Genomic DNA, 21,871 nt, shown 5'->3' on the forward strand with positions numbered 1-21,871 from the left:
TGAGCTCTGATGTGACAGACTCAAGGGAGAGGGTTTGATGAAGAGTAGATAATTCTCTGACAGACAGTAGTGTGAGTGTGGGTTGCATAGGGCAATGGGTAGAAAAGGCAAGAGGGAGAACACTAAAAAGAATGGAGTCCGAGTCTCTTGGAAGGGCTGCTGAGGTTGGTATATTGTCCCTGTTTGGATGCTCTGGGCTTCAAATTGACCTCTCGGACTTTCCCTGGAAATGAGCCATGGCAGGGGTCCAAGCGTGGTCATGGTCTCTATCTTCAGCCGCACCCATGGCCAAGGGAGACTCTTAGGACCTAAAGGGTAGTGTCCTATGCTGGGGCTAAAAGGGAAGAATTGTTGGTTCCAGTTCTGTGTGGCAGCCAATATATTGGCCAATTTCCTTATCTTCTCCTTCCTTCAATCTTGCCTGTAACTGAGTCAATTCAATGGATTTAATATAGGTGGATGAGAAGGAATGAGTGGACTTTTCTGGCTAGCTCAGCAGTTACCTAGAGAGACTCAAGACAATCTAAGGTGACAAAACCAGATGTACACAGAGGCCTGTGGGTCCTCTTGACCCCATCCCGAAGGCAGACCTATGGCCACCAAGTGTGGGGCAGATGAAGTAGCCCTGGTCACTGGGACTGTGACTTTAAAACTTCATAGACAGATGCAGTGACCTTAATAGCCTCACAGTGACCTACACTGGGAGTCACAGGTACCAGTTAAAGCTATCCAGTAGCTTGTACAAGCCTAGGCACCATTCCCACTTTTCTGCTCTTTCTTCTAGTCTGGAGCTTGTGATATTTGGCAATGAGGACAGCTCTCATTAAAAGAGCAAGAGGTCTACTGAGTGGACAGTCCCCTGGATTTGTGCCATTCATGTCACGAAGGCTTGACAGTCTGTGGCTAATTCCTTTGACAGATGCACATCTATGGCAATTTTTCAGCAAGCACTGTCCCAAATTAATTAATCATTGGGTAATTCAGTCTAAATTGAATGGTGCTGCTGCATGCAGAAAATTTTTGTTTGCAATTTTTAAGTCATCTCAGTTTAAATTAAGTTTATTAAAGTTCTCTATTTCTAAACATTTTTCAATCAAGAATGCTTATATGGCCACAACACTCTGCAGGGCATCTTTCTGTTATGAGTTTGTGTCTCTTTAATATTTGTAGGTCAATCATTTTCAGAGAGCGTTTGTGCTATTTTCTATCCATTGCCTTCAATACCATTTGCTGCTAATTTGTGGGGTGCTAGGAGAGGCTTATGAAGTTGACATAAAAAAATGGGAGCAAAGATCATGAGGTCATCACTGAGGTTTAACAAACAATGTTATTTTGTGTTGTTGACCAATAGGTCACCAATAAAAGGAGCAGTGTCAGGGAGAAATGCTTCTCGTGACAGCTGTTTACCAGACACAGAGGAGTTCCAGGAATGTACTGTCATAAGCAGATGGTGCAATTCGGTGGTGGGCAAGTTGTTGACCCAGGTACTCCTTTGTCTTGTAGATTTCTAAGAGACACAGCCAACTTCACTTTATTAGCCCCATTCTTCTCAGAAGATCTCTAATGCTTGCAAACACCAAGTGCAGGCTCCTGGTATCTCATTAGAGACATTTGAGAGTCGGTGGGAAGACTGGCAAATGTGAAAGCAAATAGAATGTCTCTCCCTTGCAACTTGAAGTCACCTCCTTTCTTTAAGCAAGGCAAGTGGATTTGGTGAAGCGCTTTTCCGTGGTTGATGGGAAGAGGGAGCAGTTTTTATTTTTCTTCAGTGACTCAAATGAACACATCAGATTTGAAGGTCAGTGTCTCGGTGGCTCTGTGCAGTAACTGACTTGGTTTCCCTAGTCCTAGGAGCAATCCTATGGGCTCTAGAAATGTTCAAGGTGGCCTCAGAATGGAGGCCTCCTTTGTTGGCAGCTATAGTCTCCCCTTACAGGAGGAGTCTGCCCTGATGCCATGTCACTGCGTTTCCTCTCACCTTCTCTCTCCCACTTTGTTCTCTCTTCCCAAACTCTCTTCAGGTGGAATATGCTGTGAAGGGGAAAATTGCATCGCTACAGCAAGAGCACAAGTGCCCATCTCTCTTACCCTGACCAAACTGCCAGACTCTAGCCGAAACTTATAGGTGGGTTTTGTTGCCACTCAACAAAGCTATTACCTTTATTTTACCACTGATGAGAGCAGGGTGAGGAGGGTCAGGGAAACAGCTTGGTGGAGAGGAAAGAGTGACGTCCTAGGAGTCTGGCGATGAGCCTTCTTGTTCCATTGCTGCTGCAGCCCTTCAGACCACTTTGAGCCACTAAGTTATGGTCTCTGAAGGGTGAGGCTGTAAGTCCCATGTAGGTATGCAATTTTGTCCTTTCCAAACATGTAAGATCACAGCAGAGATAAGGAATAGGTTTTTCACGATGGCTTCACACTAAAGAGCAAAGAGACCGTCTGAGTGTTCCCGCAGGTAAGGGTCTTGAGTGCCAGATGCTATTCTAGTTCATTTCTGGTGATTATAGCTCCCGCCAAGAGGCAGCCCTATCACTGGAATGTCCCTGATCGTCTTGTCCTCATCAGTCAGCACTCAACCTGACTCAACCATTGTCCTTACGGATTTCTTGCCAGTGAGAATTCACTTAGCATTTTAATTCATTAATTTGCTGCTGCAGAGCCAAAGCTGCCTGGGAGGTAACCACTCCAGATGCCAAGGCACTAAGAGATCGCTGTCTGAAGAGTTTATTGGGTAATGAAATTTAAAAAAATGCAAATACCAGATGTACAAGGTAATGCTTTTTTCTGATTGTCATTGTTAACTTCCCCAAAGATTGTAGCTGGAACATTTGTGGGAATGTAGGAGTATAAAATAGACTAGGGAAGAAATTACAGGATTGCCACAGAAGCCACTGCTTAATTGGTAAGGCTACATGGGAGTCCAAAGCCAGCCATTCTTATAAAGTAGCTCTCATTCAGGTAGAGTTATATTCATTTTTTCTTAACCATCAAAACTTAAGGAATGAGGCAGGGAAGCACATGCATATAGTGCAGGAATATAAACCCAAGAGCACCAGATGGAAATGTGCAAAAAACAATAGAAAGTCAATAAAAAGTAATTTGTTTATTTTTTAAGGAGGAAAAGGGAAAACTATGATTTTGGATATTGAGTGGCATACACACCTTCCTTCCCTCTTTAAATAGATAAGAAATTGACAATGGTATTCTTTCTTTTGTGGCTATTCCTCTAACCTTCTTTTAAATTTTATGGTCATTATAAAAACAACTACACAAAAAATTTACAAAGAGATTTTTTATCCATGACCTGATGTGATCAACATAGACGGTTGTGAGGTGGGCAGAAACGGTCTCATTATCCCCATGTTAGAGATAAGAACACACAGCACCTGGGTGGCTCAGTTAAGCATTTGACTGTTGATTTTGGCTCAGGTCATGATCTCCTACTTCATGAGATTGAGCCCAGGTAGGGCTCCATGCTGAGTGTGGAGGCTGCTTGGGACTCTCCCTTTCTCTCTGTTCCCCCCTTGCTTGTACATAGAATAGACAAACCCAATAAAGCAAACCAAAAGACCACTAAATTAAGAATAAAAAAAAGAATGTAAAAGCAGATTCAAGCTATAGATAAAATGCAAATAAAAGGAGGAAAACATTAAAAACAAATAACATACAACAATACATGCAGAAATTTAATCATAAAAATATTCAAAGAAGCAATAGGACAAAGTAAAAAGAATTTAAAGTCACAAAGATATAGAAATCAAGACAGTTGCCAAATAAAAGGGAAAGGCCAAAAAAAAAAAAAAGCCGCCATCCCCCTCCCCCAAGTAAATAGCTAAGTCAAAAGAAATTAGAAAAGAAAGGTGGGTATAAAAGAGAGAAGTATTAAAATAAATAAATAGTAATAAAACATTTCATCTCAACCTAAATCTAAGGGACGATAAAAAGGACGGTAAAAATAAGTGGAGGTTTGAAACTCTGAGATAGAAGGAAGGTAAGAATGGTGAAAGAGGGGAGGGTGCCCCCAGCAGTGGAGGGCCATCCGGGGAGTCTCACTGCCTCGAAGTGTGAGGTCAGTGGCTCAGAGAGTCAGTGCCGAGTGGTTGGTTATGGCAGCCTCGAGGCAGCCCTCTCTTCTCAAAGCCCTACTTGGGACAAAAGATGGTACCCGAGGCCTGCATAACATAAAAAGGGGTGGCTTTTGGACATACTTTCTGTGTCTAGACATGCTGGGAGTGTAAAGAGCATAAAGAATTGTTCAGAGGGGAAGAAGAAAAAACTCAGAAGTGTGTTTCTCAAGTCATGGGATTGGGGGTTGTTCAGGACCTGGGGCATCAAAATGACAGATTCCTACTCACAGCAGGGTAGATGAGCCAGGAGTCTGCCTTCATAATGGGCACACAGGTGATTCTTACTATCAGGAGAATTTGGGCCAGTAGAGCCACTGGACAGCTTCATGCTTCAGAGCTGGGGTAGAGTGAGGAAGTCTGGGGGCTTAGTCCTACAGACGGAAAGCACAAGAATACGCAGGATTACATCCACAAATCTATCTATTCAAGGGGCTCCCAAGGCCAACACACACAGCAGTCACTGGTCTTCCTAACTGATGATGTGAATCATTCCCCAAGCATTGCCCGGCGGAGGGGGGCAGGCAGCTGGCTGAATCAGGATCCATGGGGTAAAGAGGGTAGGTTATATATTCATGTCATCGGGTGATTGATTGCTTCACCTGCTCCACTGACACCTTCTCTGCTTGTGCAGAACTACTTGTCCTTTTTGTGCCCGCATGCTCTTCATTCCTCTGTGCCTTTGCTCAGGCTGCTCCCTCTTACTGGAATGTCTCCCTCCCTTTTCCTGTCTCATAGTCTGGTAAGGGCCACCTCCTGCTGGCAGCCCTCCATAACCCTTCTCGTTGGTCCTCTAGCAATCCCTGCGTTCCTCTATCAGATACGAGGCTCTGCTGTTTTGGTACTGTCTCTGCGTGTTTGTATTCCTCCCCCGCTTTCCCCATAGCAAAAGGTGACTGCAGATCCTTCAGAGCAGAGAACATTTCTTCCTCAGCTGTTTCTGTTTTGGCATCCAATGTGGGCCTTGCGATGTAATAGGCGAGGGACAAATAAACGACTGCTTTTCTTCACACTAATGGTATGAGCTGGGTTTGCTTTAGTGGCTTGTCAAAAGTTTGATCATAGATGCTGCAAATACTTGAAAAATTAAGATGGGTTATACACCAGTAAAAATGTAAGAATACTATGATGATATTTTTGTAGTGCTCTGATACCTGAAGGTGGTAAGGGCAGCCTTATTAAGACCAACTGAACCAATGACTTTAACATATCCACATCAAACATTGCCATAAAACACAACGAAGAGCAAATGGGGTTCTTAGGGAAAACGTTTATAGTTACGTTTTCCGAATTTTGGGTCTGGGGCTTAGCAGGGCTTAGGGTGTGGAACTAGAACAAGGGGTCCAGTAACCCACGTGTATGCCACACATTGTTTGCAGACTAAACACATGACTCACGTGTCTTAGTACTTTTCTTTAAGTGAATGTGGCTTATAAAACACAGTTTCATTGGAAAGCGTTATTGAACGCCTCGCTGCCTTTCAGTTTCATAGGTGGTTGTGATGGGAGGTCATGGTATTTGAGAAGATTGGGAACAACAGGCAGATAAGGTGGCTGGGATGCAGTCAGCTGATCACCTCTGTGTTTTGCGATGTCTTCTACCTCACAGCATGTCCGCCGTGTGATGGAACTGCAGCCAGTGGAAGTGGCTGCAATTCTGCCCGAGTTTAACCACTGTTTGCCCCGATAAAGCCAGCAACCTAAGTCTAAATCACAGACACCAGGTGGGGCATCTGCTTTGCTCCTGGATGATGCTGGTCCCCCCACCCTTTTAAAAATATTTGTCCCATCAATTTTTGAGATGGTTAGTACATTCTATACTGGAAAAAAAAAAGTCTGGACTTTTATAAGCACTCTTTGAATACACTTTTTGAAAAACTCACTATGTTGTCCTTTCTGATCATTTTGCCTTGGACTGGTGGTAACTTTGGCATGCTCTGGTTTTTTGCTTGCTTGTTTTTTGTGTTTTGGCTTTTTTTCCTAAGGAGGAAGGATGAGATGAGGGGAAAGTCTCAGGTTAATCTGAAGGCTATGCTGATTCTTTCTGCTCCAGGAATGCCTTCTGGTCCTAAATTCTTTCATCTTCCCACTGCCATCTATTTTTGAGTTTAGTAATACAGGATAACCTGATCACAGAGATCACGGAGCACTAGGCGTAGGCCTGAAAAATCTGACCAGATCATAATGCTGCTAATCCATGTTTCCATGACGTCCTCTGTAAGTTCACTTTGAACTCTGGAAACCAAGATGGCCATTCTGGGGGAAGAGGTGACCCTCCATCACATTGTCGTCACAGAACGTGGACTTATTTGCTTATGGAAATATAAAAACATAGTGAAGCTGGTGATACTCAGTTTTAAAGAAAACCAAACCCTAACATGCCTTTTCCCATAAATTATGGAGAGGTCATTTTGAAATAACACCCTGGGCATTCCTTAGCACCTGTTTCACATTCTCCACCCATAGCGGGAACCAGTGCCTTGTTTCTTTTGTAAAGAACTTTAGGAATCTGCACCTAAGCACCATGGAATCCCAAAATGGCGTTGGTCCTGGAAAAGGTTCATTAAGACCTTGACCCTGGCTATTTAGCATGAATTACACATTATCCTTCAGCTTGACAGATTTGTGAAAAGACACAGAAAATACCAAAAGAACAAAAAACTTATTTCTTTGTTATATTGCCTCATATTACATCATTTCATTATCTTCTTCCTTTATTTTTAAATATGTTTCTTTTATTAAGGGAGCAGAAAAATACATAACTGAACAAATTGAAACTACAAGTGTGCCCTTTACAAGATTGAGTGAAACAATAAATTCATCAGAAGGCATGTTTCATATTCCTAAATGAAACTTCATGCAACAACATTCAGTGGCGCTGAATATATACAGATGTTGGAGCCTTCCTGGGCAGGCCTCAGAATTATCGTCACTTGGACAAATGATAAGAGCCAAATGTCATTAGGTTTTCTTGAAGCTGCTTTTGGCAGGGGGTACTTTTCCTGTTGTTCATTTCTTGTTTTAGAAAAAAAATGTCATTTTTAAACATTTAGACCAGAAAACAAAATGCAGAATCCTCCTCCCACTTCCAATAACTCCGCAATACCAATAGCTTAAAATGGATCGTTATTGGTATAAACGTAAGAGTTTTGAAATGCTGCTTTTCGCAGGTTCTGTAAACCAGTCTCTCCTCCAGCCTTGTGACTTGGCCTGTTAAGATGATTAATGGAGAAAGACAGTACAGCCAGGATCATAGTGTTTTCCATCCACAGTAGCCTTCCAGGAAAGAAAACCCATAGGGTTTTCTAATTTCTACATGAAAGCAAACTGATGCTTTTATGATACAAGCTTTGGACATAGCTTTTTGTTTTGATATTAAAAAGAAAATGACCATATAGTTCTATAACCTTTTTTAATTCCCAATCTCTGTTACTGTTTATTTTCATCCATTCATTAATTTATCCAATAAATGCATATACTATTTGCCAGCTATTCTTCAAAGTACTGGAGATAGGCCAATGAACAATGCAGATGCTGATAAGTACTGTGAAAAGCAATAAGGCCTAAAATGAGTGGGTGATTAGAGATTATATAGGTCTCTGACAGTAAAAGAGTATGTGTGCAGGGACCTAAAGGAAAGGAGAAGCAAGTCATGCAGAGGTATGGGGGAAGAGGTTTCTAGACAAGAAGCAGCCAGGACAAAGATCCTGAGACAAGAGCATGCTTTGAGGGTGTTCTGGATAAAGGAAGGGCAGTGTGGAGGAGCAAATGAACTAGAAAAATAGCAGATGAGGTTGGAGAAGTGGTAGTAGTGGTAGAGATGGGGCAAAGGGTGGGTCAGATTTATTAGGGCTTTATAGCTATGGTAGGGACACTGCCACTTTGAGTGAGATGGGAAGGCATGGCGGACACGAGCAGAAAAGTGGCATGACCTGTACGTGTTTTATGTCATCCCAGGCAAGATGTGGCATGGACTCATATATCCATGGGCTGTGGATGCATTCTGAAGCTAGGAAAACATATATATTCCCCTCCCCCAATGGATTGTATGTGGTATGTGAAAGATAACACTTAAGGGAAACTATACAATTTTCCAGTCTGGAAGAATGGAGTGTAGATTACTGACACAGAACATACTGTACTGGGAGCAGCTTGTTGAGTTGGGGTGCAAATGAGTTGAGTTTGGACATGTTGAGTTGGAGATGCCAACTACAGATCCAAATGAAGATATTAGCAAGTTAGACTAGACCTCTGGCATTCAGGAAAGAGGTTAGGGCTGGAGTTAGAAATGTGGGTGTTTTGGTGTACAGATGGTGTCTAGAGCTGCAGCACTGGAAACATGCCAGTTCTGGGCACTCCAGGGACTTGGCAAAGGAGGCTAAGAAGGAGTGGTCAGAGACATGAGGGAACATGAGGGATATTCCAGAGCTGAGAAAGTATTTCAGAAACGTAGGTGTTGTTAACTATGTTAAAGACTGCAGAGAAGTCAAAAGCATGAAGCCAGAGACCTAAGCTTTGCATTTGACAGCATGGAGATACATTGTTCTTAGCAATGGCTACTATGGTGGGGAAGAGAGCCTGATTTAAGTTTGTTCAAAAGACCAAAGAACCAGAGGACTGAAAACAGTAAGTTTACATAATTCCCTCTGAGGAGTTTTTCTGTGAAGAGGAGCAGATAAATAAGATGGTGGTTAGGCAGGGTAAGGGGGCCAAGGTGTTTTATAAGACAAGAGGTAGCAGCATGAATGTAGTGAAATCCTCCAATGGGATGGGGGAAAATGGTGGTGTAGGAAAGGGAGCAGGTGAGGTAGGATGTTGGGGCAGTGGCCTTTACTTGGTGAGATTGGAGGGGACCTACCCAGAGCAAATAGGAAGAACTGCTTGCTATGAATTAAGGAGGCAGTATAGTAATTTTTAATGTTTCACTGCGCAAGACCAGGAAGCAGAGAAACCAGTGTATTTATAGGATTATCTAAGTGGATATTAAATCACCAAAGGTTAAGAAAGGGTCGTGTTGGGGGGCGCCTGGGTGGCTTAGTCGGTTAAGTGTCCGACTTTCGCTTAGGTCATGATCTCGCAGTTCGTGGGTTCGAGCCCCGCGTCGGGCTCTGTGCTGGCTGCCAGCTCGGAGCCTGGAGCCTGTTTCAGTCTGTGACTCCCTCTCTCTCTGACCCTCCCCTGCTCATGCTGTCTCTCTCTCTCTCTCCTAGAAATAAATAAAACATAAAAAAAAAAAAAAAGAAAGGGTGGTGTTGGGTACAGTGACAGTGAGTCAAAACTCAAAATACTTAAGCAATGAGAGGGGGTGATGGAAGGTAAATAGGGACTTTGTAGGTTGATGGCAAGAGCTTCAAAACACTGAGTGTTTAGAAGGGATGGGTAACAGTCTGGAAGTGGCAATGAGGGACAAGCAGGCATCCTACTACTATTAATGTTTTATTACTCACATTTTGATAGTGATAACATAATATATTCCAAGGCATGGCATTGAACTCTATGGGAAAACCTTGGCTTAGAATCTACCAAATCATTCTTAATCACTCAGACAATGATAGACAACAAACCAAAGGCTTTTTGTATGCAGGAAAAGAAATACTGAAAAGCAAAAGGCTCAGGCTAGAAAATATGCCAAGAATATTTTCTTTTATACCCTAACACAGGTGAGGCTTACCCAGTTTCAGTGTATTTTTGACAATTTAAAACACTTTAGAAAACAGGAGATTTAAACCATGTAGACATTTGTAGGCATAGCAAAATGACAGTCTCCCTTCCTGACCCTGGATATTTGGAATCTCTACAGTTCTGCTGACATTGTAAATAAGACAGGTAAAATGCACAAAAGTAGTTTCACAACATCCAATTTTAAAGTTCACCCAAGCTGTCACTTTTCCCCCCTGCTGTGATTTCTTGCTGTCACCTAACATTTGAAATTCTGATTCAGGGTCATAACTAAGGTTTTAAAACAAGGCATAATACAGTATTATTATTCCTTAACACTAATCCCCCGGGGAAGAGATTGAGAGGAATGGGCAGCTGGGGCATGGATATTTGCCATTTACAAATAATGAATCATTGCTGGAAATGAAGACTCACCTCTCCACCAGCCTCTGCTCAGCCTCAATAGTGCAATGTAATGCGGTGATGATAAAAACAAACCATCGACATCAAACCCTATCATGCAAGGTGAGTTAGTTTGAAGATACCTACCCCAAACCCCAAATCTGTAATCTTTAGAACATTTCTATTTTTAACTGTGTGTTTTAGTCTTCATCCAAATGTTTGGCATCATGGAAACGGAGTCTAAGATTTTGATCCCGATTTGAAATATCCCAAAAACATATCCAGGGATTTTTGTTTTAAAAATGCTTTTTACGGGGACTTTAGCTTCGGTGCATTCTGGCACCTCCTGAAATGCAGGCTTGGAAGGCTAAAGTTCACACCAGAGTGTCATGGTCTCATACTGTTTAACACTATGCAATTAAAAAAAATGTTCTAGTGGTCTGTGGAAAAATTCCCAGAACATACAGCGTGAAAAACAACACTAGAAAATGCTTAGTAGAAACGCACAAATGGTCGGTGTTGAACCTGAAAGTTCTCAAGCTCTAGCTCTTCTGAAAAGGGCTCAGTTTATACCGTTTTGAGACCCCTGAAAGAACAGTGCATCTTTGGATTCCTGATGCCACTATACTGACCAGAGCCAAAGTGTAGTAGCACTTGAGAAATATTGGCTGGTCAGTGAAATCACGCTTAGTCTTTTGGGTTTTATGTTGTAGCTACGTAGTCTCAAGGGAGAGGCCAGTTATAGATTGGTTTGCTGTGCTTTGATTTGGTTAGATTGTTTGAGACATGAACTGAAAAGGTAATTAATAATTCACAGACACTGTTGAGATGGCCAGATCATAGTTTCAGAAAGGATTCTGGAGTACCAGGGGCTTGACAGGATGATTCAGGATTGTTATCAGTGGATTGTGGATATTCTCCTGTTCTCCTCCATTGGGTTAAAAAAGTTTTATTTTCTTTCTTAAAAATAACGAAGGACATCTCATATCTTAAAGCAATCAGCACAAACGCAAGTGATGCCGTTCAAGCAGACTTTCAAAGACAGCACACACTATTAACACAAAGAGCTCTTCCACATTCTAAGAATACATTGATGGGAACTGGTACACATAATAGTAGAGAAAAAAAATTTTTTTTAGCTTCATGGGATGGGAGGTCAGGCTTCAGGCACTTCTTTGTCTGGCTATGGACAAAACCAAAAGAGCTCTGACCTGAATGTCACATCTCTTTCTAATCTACCACACGAGGGACCAGAGACACCAATTACCAATGAGTCACAAGAGCAGACAGAAAACTGTTAGTAGGTCTTGACAACCAGGAATGAAGATGCTTTTTAAAAATGTGTGCTTGGTGCCAAGTATGTAAGACGTGTACCTTAGAAGCAATGCCATTGCGTTAAGAAAAATGGAATTCCTGTCCAAGTGGCCTTGTGGGATTTCATCTGTGCCATCATCTATACTGGTGAAATAGCTCTAGGTCTTCTGGAAGCATCGTTTAAAAGTCTTCAAGAAAAACCATGAGAGATACATAGGCAGAACCATTAATTTTATGTGGAATTTAGTGCAAGCTGTCTTCATTTATCTTGTGTGTACTGGCAGTGGTCAGAATGCAACTGCCCTGGGGAGGACTCTCACCATTTGAACTGAGCTCCTAGTGGTCATCTGTTTCTACCACCCACTGGATGCAGGAATCCATACACAGGTTCCCTGACTGGCCCCCTAGAATGATGGCCACCTGCTGGAACCTGGGCCAAGACTGCAGCAAGGCAGGCTCAGGGGATTTAGCATATGATTATCAATTTAGAGCAACAAGGACCAAAAAGATCTAGTAAAACTTACTTTGGGGGGAAGGCTCAGTTTCTTTTTGTATAACAAAAATAAAATGAGCCAATTCTACTGACAAAATGCCCTATGGGAAGAACCAAAACTAAAAACTGAAACTAGCTGGTTTCAAAACTAAAGAAATTTTTATTAAAACGCTATTAACATGAATGAAAAGCACAATCCACCCCCCTGTACCCTCCCCCCCCGAAAAAAAAAAGGAAGAAGAAAGAAAAAAAAAAGGAAAAAGAAAAGAAAAAAAAAGAGGAAAAAAGGGAAAAAGGTCGGGGAGGGAAAGAAAGCAAACCAGAAAGGTGGAGATTGTTATGAGCCATAAGAATAGTATCTGAAATACTCTGCATGACACAGTGGGTCTCCATGTGTCAGGGCCTGTCCTGATGGAAGAAAATGTATTCTTGAAGATAAAAGCTTCCAGGAATTCCCTAGGTATCTGCTAAGAAACACAGCTTTGGTAGGGGACCTTTTAAATTTAGTTTTGCCTTGTACTCAGTGTAAAATATTTGTACAAAAATATAGAAGGCATGGCTTGATGTTTAACGTCTGTGTTTTATTGTTGTTGGCACCAGAAAAAGCTCATGTTCTATGTTATGTCACTGTACATACTGTAAACAAGACTGCATTAATATTGTTTTATGAGTTTTTGTTTCAATGACTCTAGATTTTAAAAAATACATTCACAAACTACCTTATGTTTAAACACAATGATTCCCTTTTATTTCTTAACTGTACCCAAAATCCCACAATAAAAAAATCATTTAAAGCTGTGTGTTTCGAACTGATTACTTAGAAATAAAAACAAAACATAACATAAAAACAAAGATCAGTTTGCAACATAATTTAAAGAAGCTTCTGGTTCAGAATACCACAGCAGCAATATAAAGAGCTGGTGGCAATCGCATTTGGGGATGAGACCCAAATCAATATATTTTGTCCACATTGGCATCCAATTACAGTAGTTGCTAGATTCAGTCCAAAAGGTTATTGCTGAATTTGTTGCATGGAATTTGTGAAGATAGGATTGTTCAGCAGCAGAACCACAGGAATAAAAATGAGAACAGGGGGATTTCATCGCTTTTGAGAGCTAAAGGGACCACGGTGAGGACATCTTGGTGATCACCTGAAGATAGTCCTCAATTCCATCCTCGTGTGTTACCTGTTTAGAATAAAGGCAAATGATAACCACCTTTACAGGAGGGGCAGAATCATCTCCTTCAGAAACTGGAATAATTCCCCATGCCCTTACCCTGTTTACCCAAACCACCAGATTGAGATGGCTCCATTTTCCTAACGTGTATATCGTTCTCATTAATAGTACATCAGCTGCTAATGTATTTAGGCAAAATCAGTAGGATCACAGACTTTAAAAAGAAAATCTGTTTACATTAATTGTTTTCTTCAGAAATAAGCCACATTTGTTCTGTTGTTGTTGTTGTTGGCTTTTGTTTGTTTGTTTAATTTTTCCAGAAGAACAATTTGGTCAACTACTGTTTTGTTTTAAAAAAATTAAATACACCTGAGATTGCCAGCTGAGCTCTCTATATGCCTCCTGGAGATAACACTGCTGTGATGAACAGTGAAACAAAACAAACAAAACGAGGTAGGTTAAAACAGGAAGCGCAACACAGATTGTTTTGCAACACCTCGATACCACAGGCGGCCATGCTTGTAGCTTTGGAAAAAAAACCCCAGACAGTCACGTAAAAGTTCAAATCATCTGAGTAAGAGTTTATAAGGACACAAGTCAACCTGAACTAAATACATACATATCTCTGCACAAATGTTGTTTACCGTATGTTGGATAATTTGGAGGAAGGTAAAATGATCAGGGTCTCAGAAATTTGGCCAAAGCCTTGCTTTTAAGTTCTATCAACTCTGAACAAGTGGTGCCCGCTGTGTCTCTGGCGGGCTTGGTAGTCTCGTCCCTTCACTCACCAACCCAGAGAGAACACAGGCAGCTCAGAAACATGTATTATTATTTTTTTCCAGTCATAGTTTTCATCTTGAGAAAGTGGCACCCTCAGGAGAAAGCTGGGAATGACCAGAGCTTGGATGTCATTCACTCCCCAATTCCCAGAAAGAACTCGACAATGTCTCACTCCTAATGAAGCCCAAAGCACGTGACCTCTTAGCTGGAGGCTTTGTGCATTAAAAAAAAGAATGTGTATATATATATATATATCCATATATATATATATATATATATACACATAAATTTCTTTTTAGTTTGTTTCCCAGAAGCTCTTTTTGTCTGACCCCATCAGTCATCCCATCTTTTGCCCTGATCTGTTGCATAATAGCTGAGGGAAAGTTGTGTTATGGAGTCCCTCACTCGTTAGAGCCAACTCGACTCAATGGCACTACTATCCCATTCCATACATTCCATTCTGTACAGGGCCATATAAAAATGGGCCTGTCAGACTCACAAAAATGGTAGTTGATTTTATTAGTCTAAGGCTAGTAGTTTAGCCATTTAAAATCTATTTCCCCAAAGAGGGGAAAACTAGTATTTTTCTTCTCTTTTAAAAATTCATTAGCCAGTTGCTATCAAAAAGCAACCTTTTGGGTTGGTGAAGGCAAAAGAGTTCTAAAATTACCCCACTATGCAATTATGGCCTTCAGCGTAAGGAGATAAGGTACATTTATTGTGCTGTCTCTCACCATTTGAAATTGGAAATTTTACAACATCCCGTATTCTTAAAGCTAGCAGGCAGATGGAATTAAAAAACAGACTCATTTTCTTGGTATGCATTCTCTCCCCATTCTTACAAAGTAAGGGGTAAAGAAAAAAGGTAACAAAACAAAACAAAACTCAAAATCCACCATAACACAGCTGAATCATAAGAGCACACAATATTTGTTTCTATCCCTAACTCCGAAGGGCACATGGTCCATTTCTGTCCACAGACAAGGCAGCATTCTTGGGGGAGCTCCTGGAAATTCCTGCCACCTTTTTCTCTCCTTCTCAACCAGGCTGCAACACTGAAAGATGGACTGTGGGCTGTACTGGGACAGGTAGAGGGAGAGGAAAAGGGGAAAGCGGGATGTTCAACCAAGCCTTCTGATTCGGCCTCTAGACTGGCATAAGTCCACATGAGTTATGTTCTTTTTAATTAGAAATAACGCCATGAAGATAAGTGCCAAGTGCTCTTCTGTTACCAGTTCATCATGGAATTTCTGTTGAGGGTCATGAAAAACACTTGGCTACTTCCTCCAGATCGCACGGATGCAAAAAATACCTGTTTGAAATTAAAAAGAAGTTAGTTCAACTGAATGGTTTCTTTTCCTCTTTTCTTCAACCGTCCATCCATTTTCTCTCACATGTCCTATCCTTGCCATGTGTCAGCTCTTAAGACTGAACGGCTGGTGTTTATAAAGTGCCTTTTAATACAGTGCATCCTCTGTAAACACTCCTGACTTTATTACTATGATTGTTACTATTGGTACTGGCCTTCGGGAACATGGGAGGGGCTACATATTGATTTGCAACACCCCTTAGGATGTTTATGTTTTAAAAGGGAGTTTCATGCTAGGGAATGTGCTAGATTTCTGGCCTAGGACACAACAGGTCTTTTGTTAATGTCTGGAAAGCCACAGAGACTTTCTCCCATTCTGACAAGAGAGCAGACTTTGGGGCTCAAGAGAATCTTTTCAAATTCGCAAAATCAAGGGGAGGTAATTTGGGGGCCTACTGACTACTATACAATCTCAGTTCTCAATTTTTAAAGTTACGGGAAAAAATATGATGTGGTCAGATAGGATAAGGTATTTAATGCCTATTCATTTGGTATGCCAGGAGTTAACTCTTGGCTTGTCTGCTGGTGCAGGCATATCCTAGGCCAAAGGAGATAATGGCATTAACAGACCCATAGTTCATTAGATCTGGGTCTGTTAAATTATTTTATCAAACAACTAAGAGAAGTGAGCAAGATCTGGGTTATTGCTTGATTGAATGTCAGTGAACCACTGCCCGAGCTAAATACTATTCTGGGCTGTGGCCTAGCCCTTCATTCAGCCAACACCAAACTTTGGTCCAAGGCATTTACTTTTGTCACTAGTGTAAAGTCTCTGCTATTTCATTGCCACAGCTCCTTCAGAAGAATGCTGTCTCTCCCAACAACTTCTTAAGAAGTTCTGTGGAAATGCTTGGCATTCAGCTAAAGCTATATATGTAAGTACAGCTACTGTTTAGGGTCAATGAATCAAACTGTGGAAGCACAGAGGGCCCATGGAAACACAATGGGGGGAAAAAGGGTTGCTGTTCTCTCCAGGTTGTGTACACCCTGGGCTCTAAACCTTGGGCCCCAGATACTGGTGTTGTCCCAGCCAGCTCTTGAGGGCATGGGCATGGCTGGAAACCGGCTTGCTGGGGTGGGTCTTCAATGAACTGGAGTGTGGTGGTCTACGCCCAGGTCACTCCTAGTCTTATGATCCCCAGTGACTGGGTTGGGGCTGGAGTTTTGCCAGGGGTCAGGTCTGCTTCCTGGCATACTCTGGTAAGGCCCCGGAACCATCCTCGCCACCCACAACTACTGTCTACCCAGGCCACACCAGGTCAGAGTATTTGGCCAGGGTCGGAGATAGTCTAGACTCACACTCCCAGGGTCAGACTGAGACCAATCTGGCTTCTGGGGTACCAGGGTGGACCAACAGATGTACACCTGTTCAACCCATCACATTCTTTACTACAAGTGTTTATGCCTGCTGTTTGGGGGATAGCATTTCTAAGTTGGCCATAGTCACAAAGGATGAATTCACAAATGAGCACAGCTTAACCACTAATACTAAGAAATGGGGGCTGGTCTACAGGGAGGGCAAGGGAGAAGAAGCGTTGCCTCAAAACACTTTTCTGAGGTGACTGATCATGCCAGACGGACTCCACCAACGTCACTGCAAAACAGTCCCCCTATGACACTTCAGAAGAAACATGGCTGGAATGACACAGGACATGGCACTAGTTGAGTTTGTGATGGTGCATTCCTTAAGGAATGGGTGACAGTTTTTAAAAGTTTATATATATATACATGTCCAATGTATTACATTTAAAAGTGGATATAATGTGATGAGTTAGGTTCCCATGGTGACTTTGTGACAAGTCTAAAAGTGGAGTGTAAAGTTGACCCTGGGTGAATGATTAACGATGGGCCAACCTTTCCAAGTGCTTAGGAGAATTTGGGATGTGTGCTGAGTCATCACAAGGCCTGCAGGCCACAAAAGTTACTATGGGTTTACAAGAAATTTTTGGAAGTTTTAATGTCTTTTTTAATATGTGAATACTATATTTTGAGGGTTCATGTGAATCAAACCAAATAATGCCATTTGAAGATAATATTGATTGTTTAACACAGATGTGATTCAAATCAGTATAAAGGAAAATGAAGGTTTCACAGGTACCTGGTGGTCTCTTAAAATGCAAACACTAATGCAAATGTTGAAACGGATTTACCTTATCATTTCTTTCACATAGAAACTTTAACCTTTGAGCTCGCTTATGCATAAATACTCCATCCAAATGTCCTGTTTCCACTGACCGGATCTCAATAGCTTTCTCGCCCCAGCCCATTATCTGATTGGAATGAATGTAGGCTGTCAAAAGGAATTTCCAAAACTGCATTAAAAACATTAGATGGGCAATAACTCACAGCATCTGTTCACATCTTAACCACAAAAATGACAAACGACTTGAGATAAACAGACAAAGCAAGTCTTACAAGTGTTATTCACAGACTTTTTTTTTTTTTTGTGGGATCAAATGGTTGTTTCACATTTCTTGACTTTTGTTTCATTTGGGGGGTGTAACTGCTGAAGGAGATAAGGAATGGTTAACCTACCCACAGACGTGGGCATTTCTCCCCATTGGAGCACCACATCCTTAGTTATCCGGCCATAGGTGTTTACATACACCCCCTCATCCTCATAGCAAACAAGCATTTCCATTCCATCTGTTTTAGGCAAGATGACAATGGCATGAGGAGTGATATTGCCCTGAATCTAGGAGACAAAGAAAGGCCAGGCATTATTCTTTTTAAAACAATAAGACAGCACCTTGACTATTAATCTCTAAGAATTATAAAAATGAATCCCTCCCCCACCCCCATTTTCATTCTAGAGACTGGCATTTTGCTTTGCTTTGCTTCATTTAACCACTGACCTGTCAAATACCCCAGTATACAAATACAAACTTAGGCACTAGGTTGAGAATCCAGTTCTTTGTTCCTAAAAGCAACTACAACTATGCAACACCTACTATGTGCCAAGCACTGGGCTCTTTACATGCCTAATTCCTAGACCTTAGGACAGCTCCCCACGGTAGATATCTTTATAGACAAGGCAGCTTCATGTCAGAGGGGTTATGTAAATTGACCATAGCTGCACTAATATTTGGTGGCAAAACTGGGATTTAATCACCTGTCTCATGGATCAAATGAGACATTAAAACTCATATGTTTTCTATCTACTTCTAAAAAAGATGAGGGGAACAAACACCAGCCGAATCTAATGGGAACAGCATAAACAGGGTCAAAGTGTGGGACCCAACAGCCACCTACCAAATAGGCTATGAGCATACAACACAGACTGTTTATCTGGGTGACTAAATAACAGAATAATCCAAATTAATGGCTTGTTTAGAAAAAAAATTTCCCCAAGCTGGGGATGTCATGGCAGTCCAGTAGTTGCCTGGCCAGGTAGATGAGAGGACCCAGGATGATCACAGTGAGGCCCCCATCACCTCACAGGGAATATGAGCTGTGAGTCCTGGGTACACCTGCACATACCTGTGTGGAAAGCTCGGACGCAGCAATGAACGCTGCCTGTGTGCGTGTGAAACAGTGTGTGCGTGTCATGTACTGAAACAACTTTTTCACTTGTGCTTCTTTGCAGTGAAGTCTTTAAACTCTCAAAATACCAATCAGCAACAGATCAGGCCTCTGACTTTCCTGACAGTGTCTAAGGTACATTAGCCTTGGGATTACGTACAGGAAACACAACTTGCACCATACCAATCCTAATAAGTGAAACCATGTGCAGTATTTCTGTTTGAAAGTCAGGTTTTAGGCAACGTGTCAGGATTGCAATATTAATACTACAATTTGCAGGGGCATATGTCAAGTACCTTAGAGGTACTGCCTCATTTAATGCTGATGATAACCCTCTGCAATAGGTCCTTTTATCGCCATTTTACAGATATGAAAGCCAAGGGTTGGAGGGACTGTCTAGTGTGCCCATTACTGCACAGTGAATACATGCTAAGCCAGGATGCACTTCTGGGATGCTAAGCCGGGATCTAGCATCTGATTCCACTATATGATGTTCTCCGCAAGTTGAAGAGAGCAACAAAGCACAAAGGGGCCACTGACTTCCCACATAAAATGAGCCCATCTCCCTTCAAAAACTGCAAATAGGAACACATCTACTACACTTTTGCTTAAAAAACACAATTTATTCCCCTGAAGGAAAAATATCACCTGCATTTTAATCTGAAGTCCAACAAGACAACATGTCTAATACATGGCAAAGAACTGCTGTTATGTGCTACTCAGTTTCAAGCAGTCATAAAAATTAATTAAATTCACATGTTATGTATTAAAAGCATTGTCTATTTAGTGGAGGCTAAAAGTTCATCTGCTTTACCTATTAGTAAAAATTAGCAGGACTTCTGCTAAAAATGTACGAGAGCAAATCTCTTTCTACATGAACGTTGTTGTACACAGAGCCTGGACAGTGGGCTCCCAGGTACTTACATGAGATGGTATGTAGATATCATAAGAGTTTCCTGAATCAACATCAATTACATGGAAACCAGTGTGTGAACCAAAAATAACCTTTAATCTTTGACCTTCTTCTACTGTGAGATCAACAAGCAGTGGCTTGTGCTGGAGATCTGCAAAAGACTTTAAAAAGCACCCCATGAGTGTCCACATCGTTCAAAGAGGTTATCTGAATAATTTTTTCTTTTAGCCACAGGCTGGTAGAAGTTAATATCTGATTCTCTTACATTGAAAAGCCCAGAGATCTCTCTTTCAGCTTTAGATCTATTCCTATTCTAGCTCTAGGAGGAAGTGTCTAGCATCCATTTGTGGCCCCGTCTCTACCCCTCGTTCTCTAGGGCAGAGAAATGGTTTACTATTGTCAATTTTGATAGTGTCGTTCTACTTTAAAATTTGGCATCTGGGTGCTGCTGTTTCTTCCTGTTTATTTCTGGCCTTTTCCTTCTGGGGAAGGTCCAGCCACCTCTCTCTGGCTCCTTTCCTCCACCATGGAACAGCCGGGCCCGCACATGACCATTACCCTTTCAGAGACAGCCTGGGGTAGGCAGCTGGGCAGCTCCGTGCCTAGTCTGCTGAGGATTAATGGGCATACTCTGGTTCTGCTTTTCCCTCAGTGAGTGAGTGAGTGAGTATCAGACTGGCACCTTCTTTAAACTTACTGTTGACACCTGAGACTTAGGTTTGGGCAACAAAGCAGGTGGCACAGGTGTGGGAGGAAGCTGGAACATCCCAAGGCTCATGACTTACGTTGGCTAGTTGGGCTCAACCAGGAAGGAAAAAAGAGACCTCCAGCCAAATTTATCAAGCTTCCATGTGTTTGAATCTACAGCCCAAGCCCCAACGAGCTGTCAAGCATTCCTCTGTTTTCTTTTGCCATTATTTCGGCATAGTCCCTGTTTACTGGGCTTTGACGTCTGGGAGAGACTTTGTGAAAACCACAAGTGCCTCAGCTAGATGGCCCTCTTTCTTCACCTTTTGATAAAGGAGTCTCTGAGTAGGGGAGGCCCTGGCGTCTTCTCCTGCCAGCTCCAGTCCTTGTCTTTGCACTGGCCTCCGTATGTAAGGGCTCGGCGCCACAGCTAGCATTTTGCATTTTGCACCCTCTCCCGCATTTTGGCTGGTAAAGTGATGGCAGTAACTTCCCGACCTGACTGGGAATGGGGACTCTGACTGAAAAGCTTTTGTGGACAGAGCTTTTGGCAGAACAGTGGCACCGCTTTGGCTTATTTAGGAGTTATCCCTTAAGCGTTATTACATTCCAAAAAGGTCTCTCCATGAAAGTGGGGTTATGGAGGGGAGCCCATTTCCATGGATGTACCTGTCTTCCTGAGCACATCGCAAATGAGCCCCTTGCACTAATGGAAAAAGACAGGAATGGGGTGATTCAGCCCCAAAGAGCGCTTCCTAATGTTTCCAAGCAGCTTCTGCCCTTACATGGCGTAAGTGGCGAGAAAGAATACATAAAGGGTCAAAGGGAGACAACAGTCACAAGGATGGGGAGAAAAATGAGGGGCAACGCGCTATAAAGAAAGCGAGAGACACCAGGAGACAGAGACAAGGAGCAGAAGATAAATTCACATGGGCTGTGGATAAAACTCTGCGGCTCTGTAAATATCAGAGTGCCTGCAAGTACTGGTCCCTCCAGCCTCTGGGGGCGCGGGGGGGGGGTCATCTTTCACGAGCTGGAGTTCATGTTGCTAGCATAGCCTCATCACACTCTTGCACACGAGTGACCAATTCAACCATGGTGGGTACAGACTCGGATAAGGTCAAAAATGAAAAAGCAGAACGCAGAGAAGTCAAGCCGTTTCCTCATGTAACCATGTTCAGTATTCATTTCTGGGAAGTCCAATAACACTGGGGACATATGCGCATTATGTTAGTTTTAGGGATTTTACCCCAAAAGGCTTATAAGGATTACAAGATTTGGAGACACGATTCATCCTTGAGATCTGGTGCTGCCGTTGGTCTGCCCCTTTCAGATCACATATCAGAGAGCACCCGAGTTAGATGGCTTAATAATGAATCTCATTGCCTAACACCACAATTCATGCTTTGCCCAGTAACCATCCCATACTAAA

At 42.2% G+C, this 21,871-nt stretch overlaps 1 protein-coding gene across 1 annotated transcript in view; it reads right to left on the reverse strand.

Annotated features, from left to right (window-relative positions):
- Window positions 1-9,546: 9,546 nt before the first annotated feature.
- The window catches only part of TNIK (TRAF2 and NCK interacting kinase), a 396,954-nt gene continuing 384,629 nt past the window's right edge, over window positions 9,547-21,871 (reverse strand). Inside the window, exons 29-32 of the mRNA XM_077763673.1 lie at window positions 19,764-19,913; window positions 17,853-18,012; window positions 17,468-17,607; window positions 9,547-15,260 (exon numbers count right to left, since the gene is read on the reverse strand). Coding sequence (XP_077619799.1) covers window positions 15,177-15,260; window positions 17,468-17,607; window positions 17,853-18,012; window positions 19,764-19,913 — 534 coding nt within the window. The 3' untranslated portion in view covers window positions 9,547-15,176. The remainder of the gene's footprint in view (window positions 15,261-17,467; window positions 17,608-17,852; window positions 18,013-19,763; window positions 19,914-21,871) is intronic.

The sequence above is a fragment of the Crocuta crocuta genome, unplaced genomic scaffold (assembly GCF_008692635.1).
Source record: "Crocuta crocuta isolate KB4526 unplaced genomic scaffold, BGI_CrCroc_1.0 scaffold433, whole genome shotgun sequence".
Classification (NCBI taxonomy): domain Eukaryota; kingdom Metazoa; phylum Chordata; class Mammalia; order Carnivora; family Hyaenidae; genus Crocuta; species Crocuta crocuta.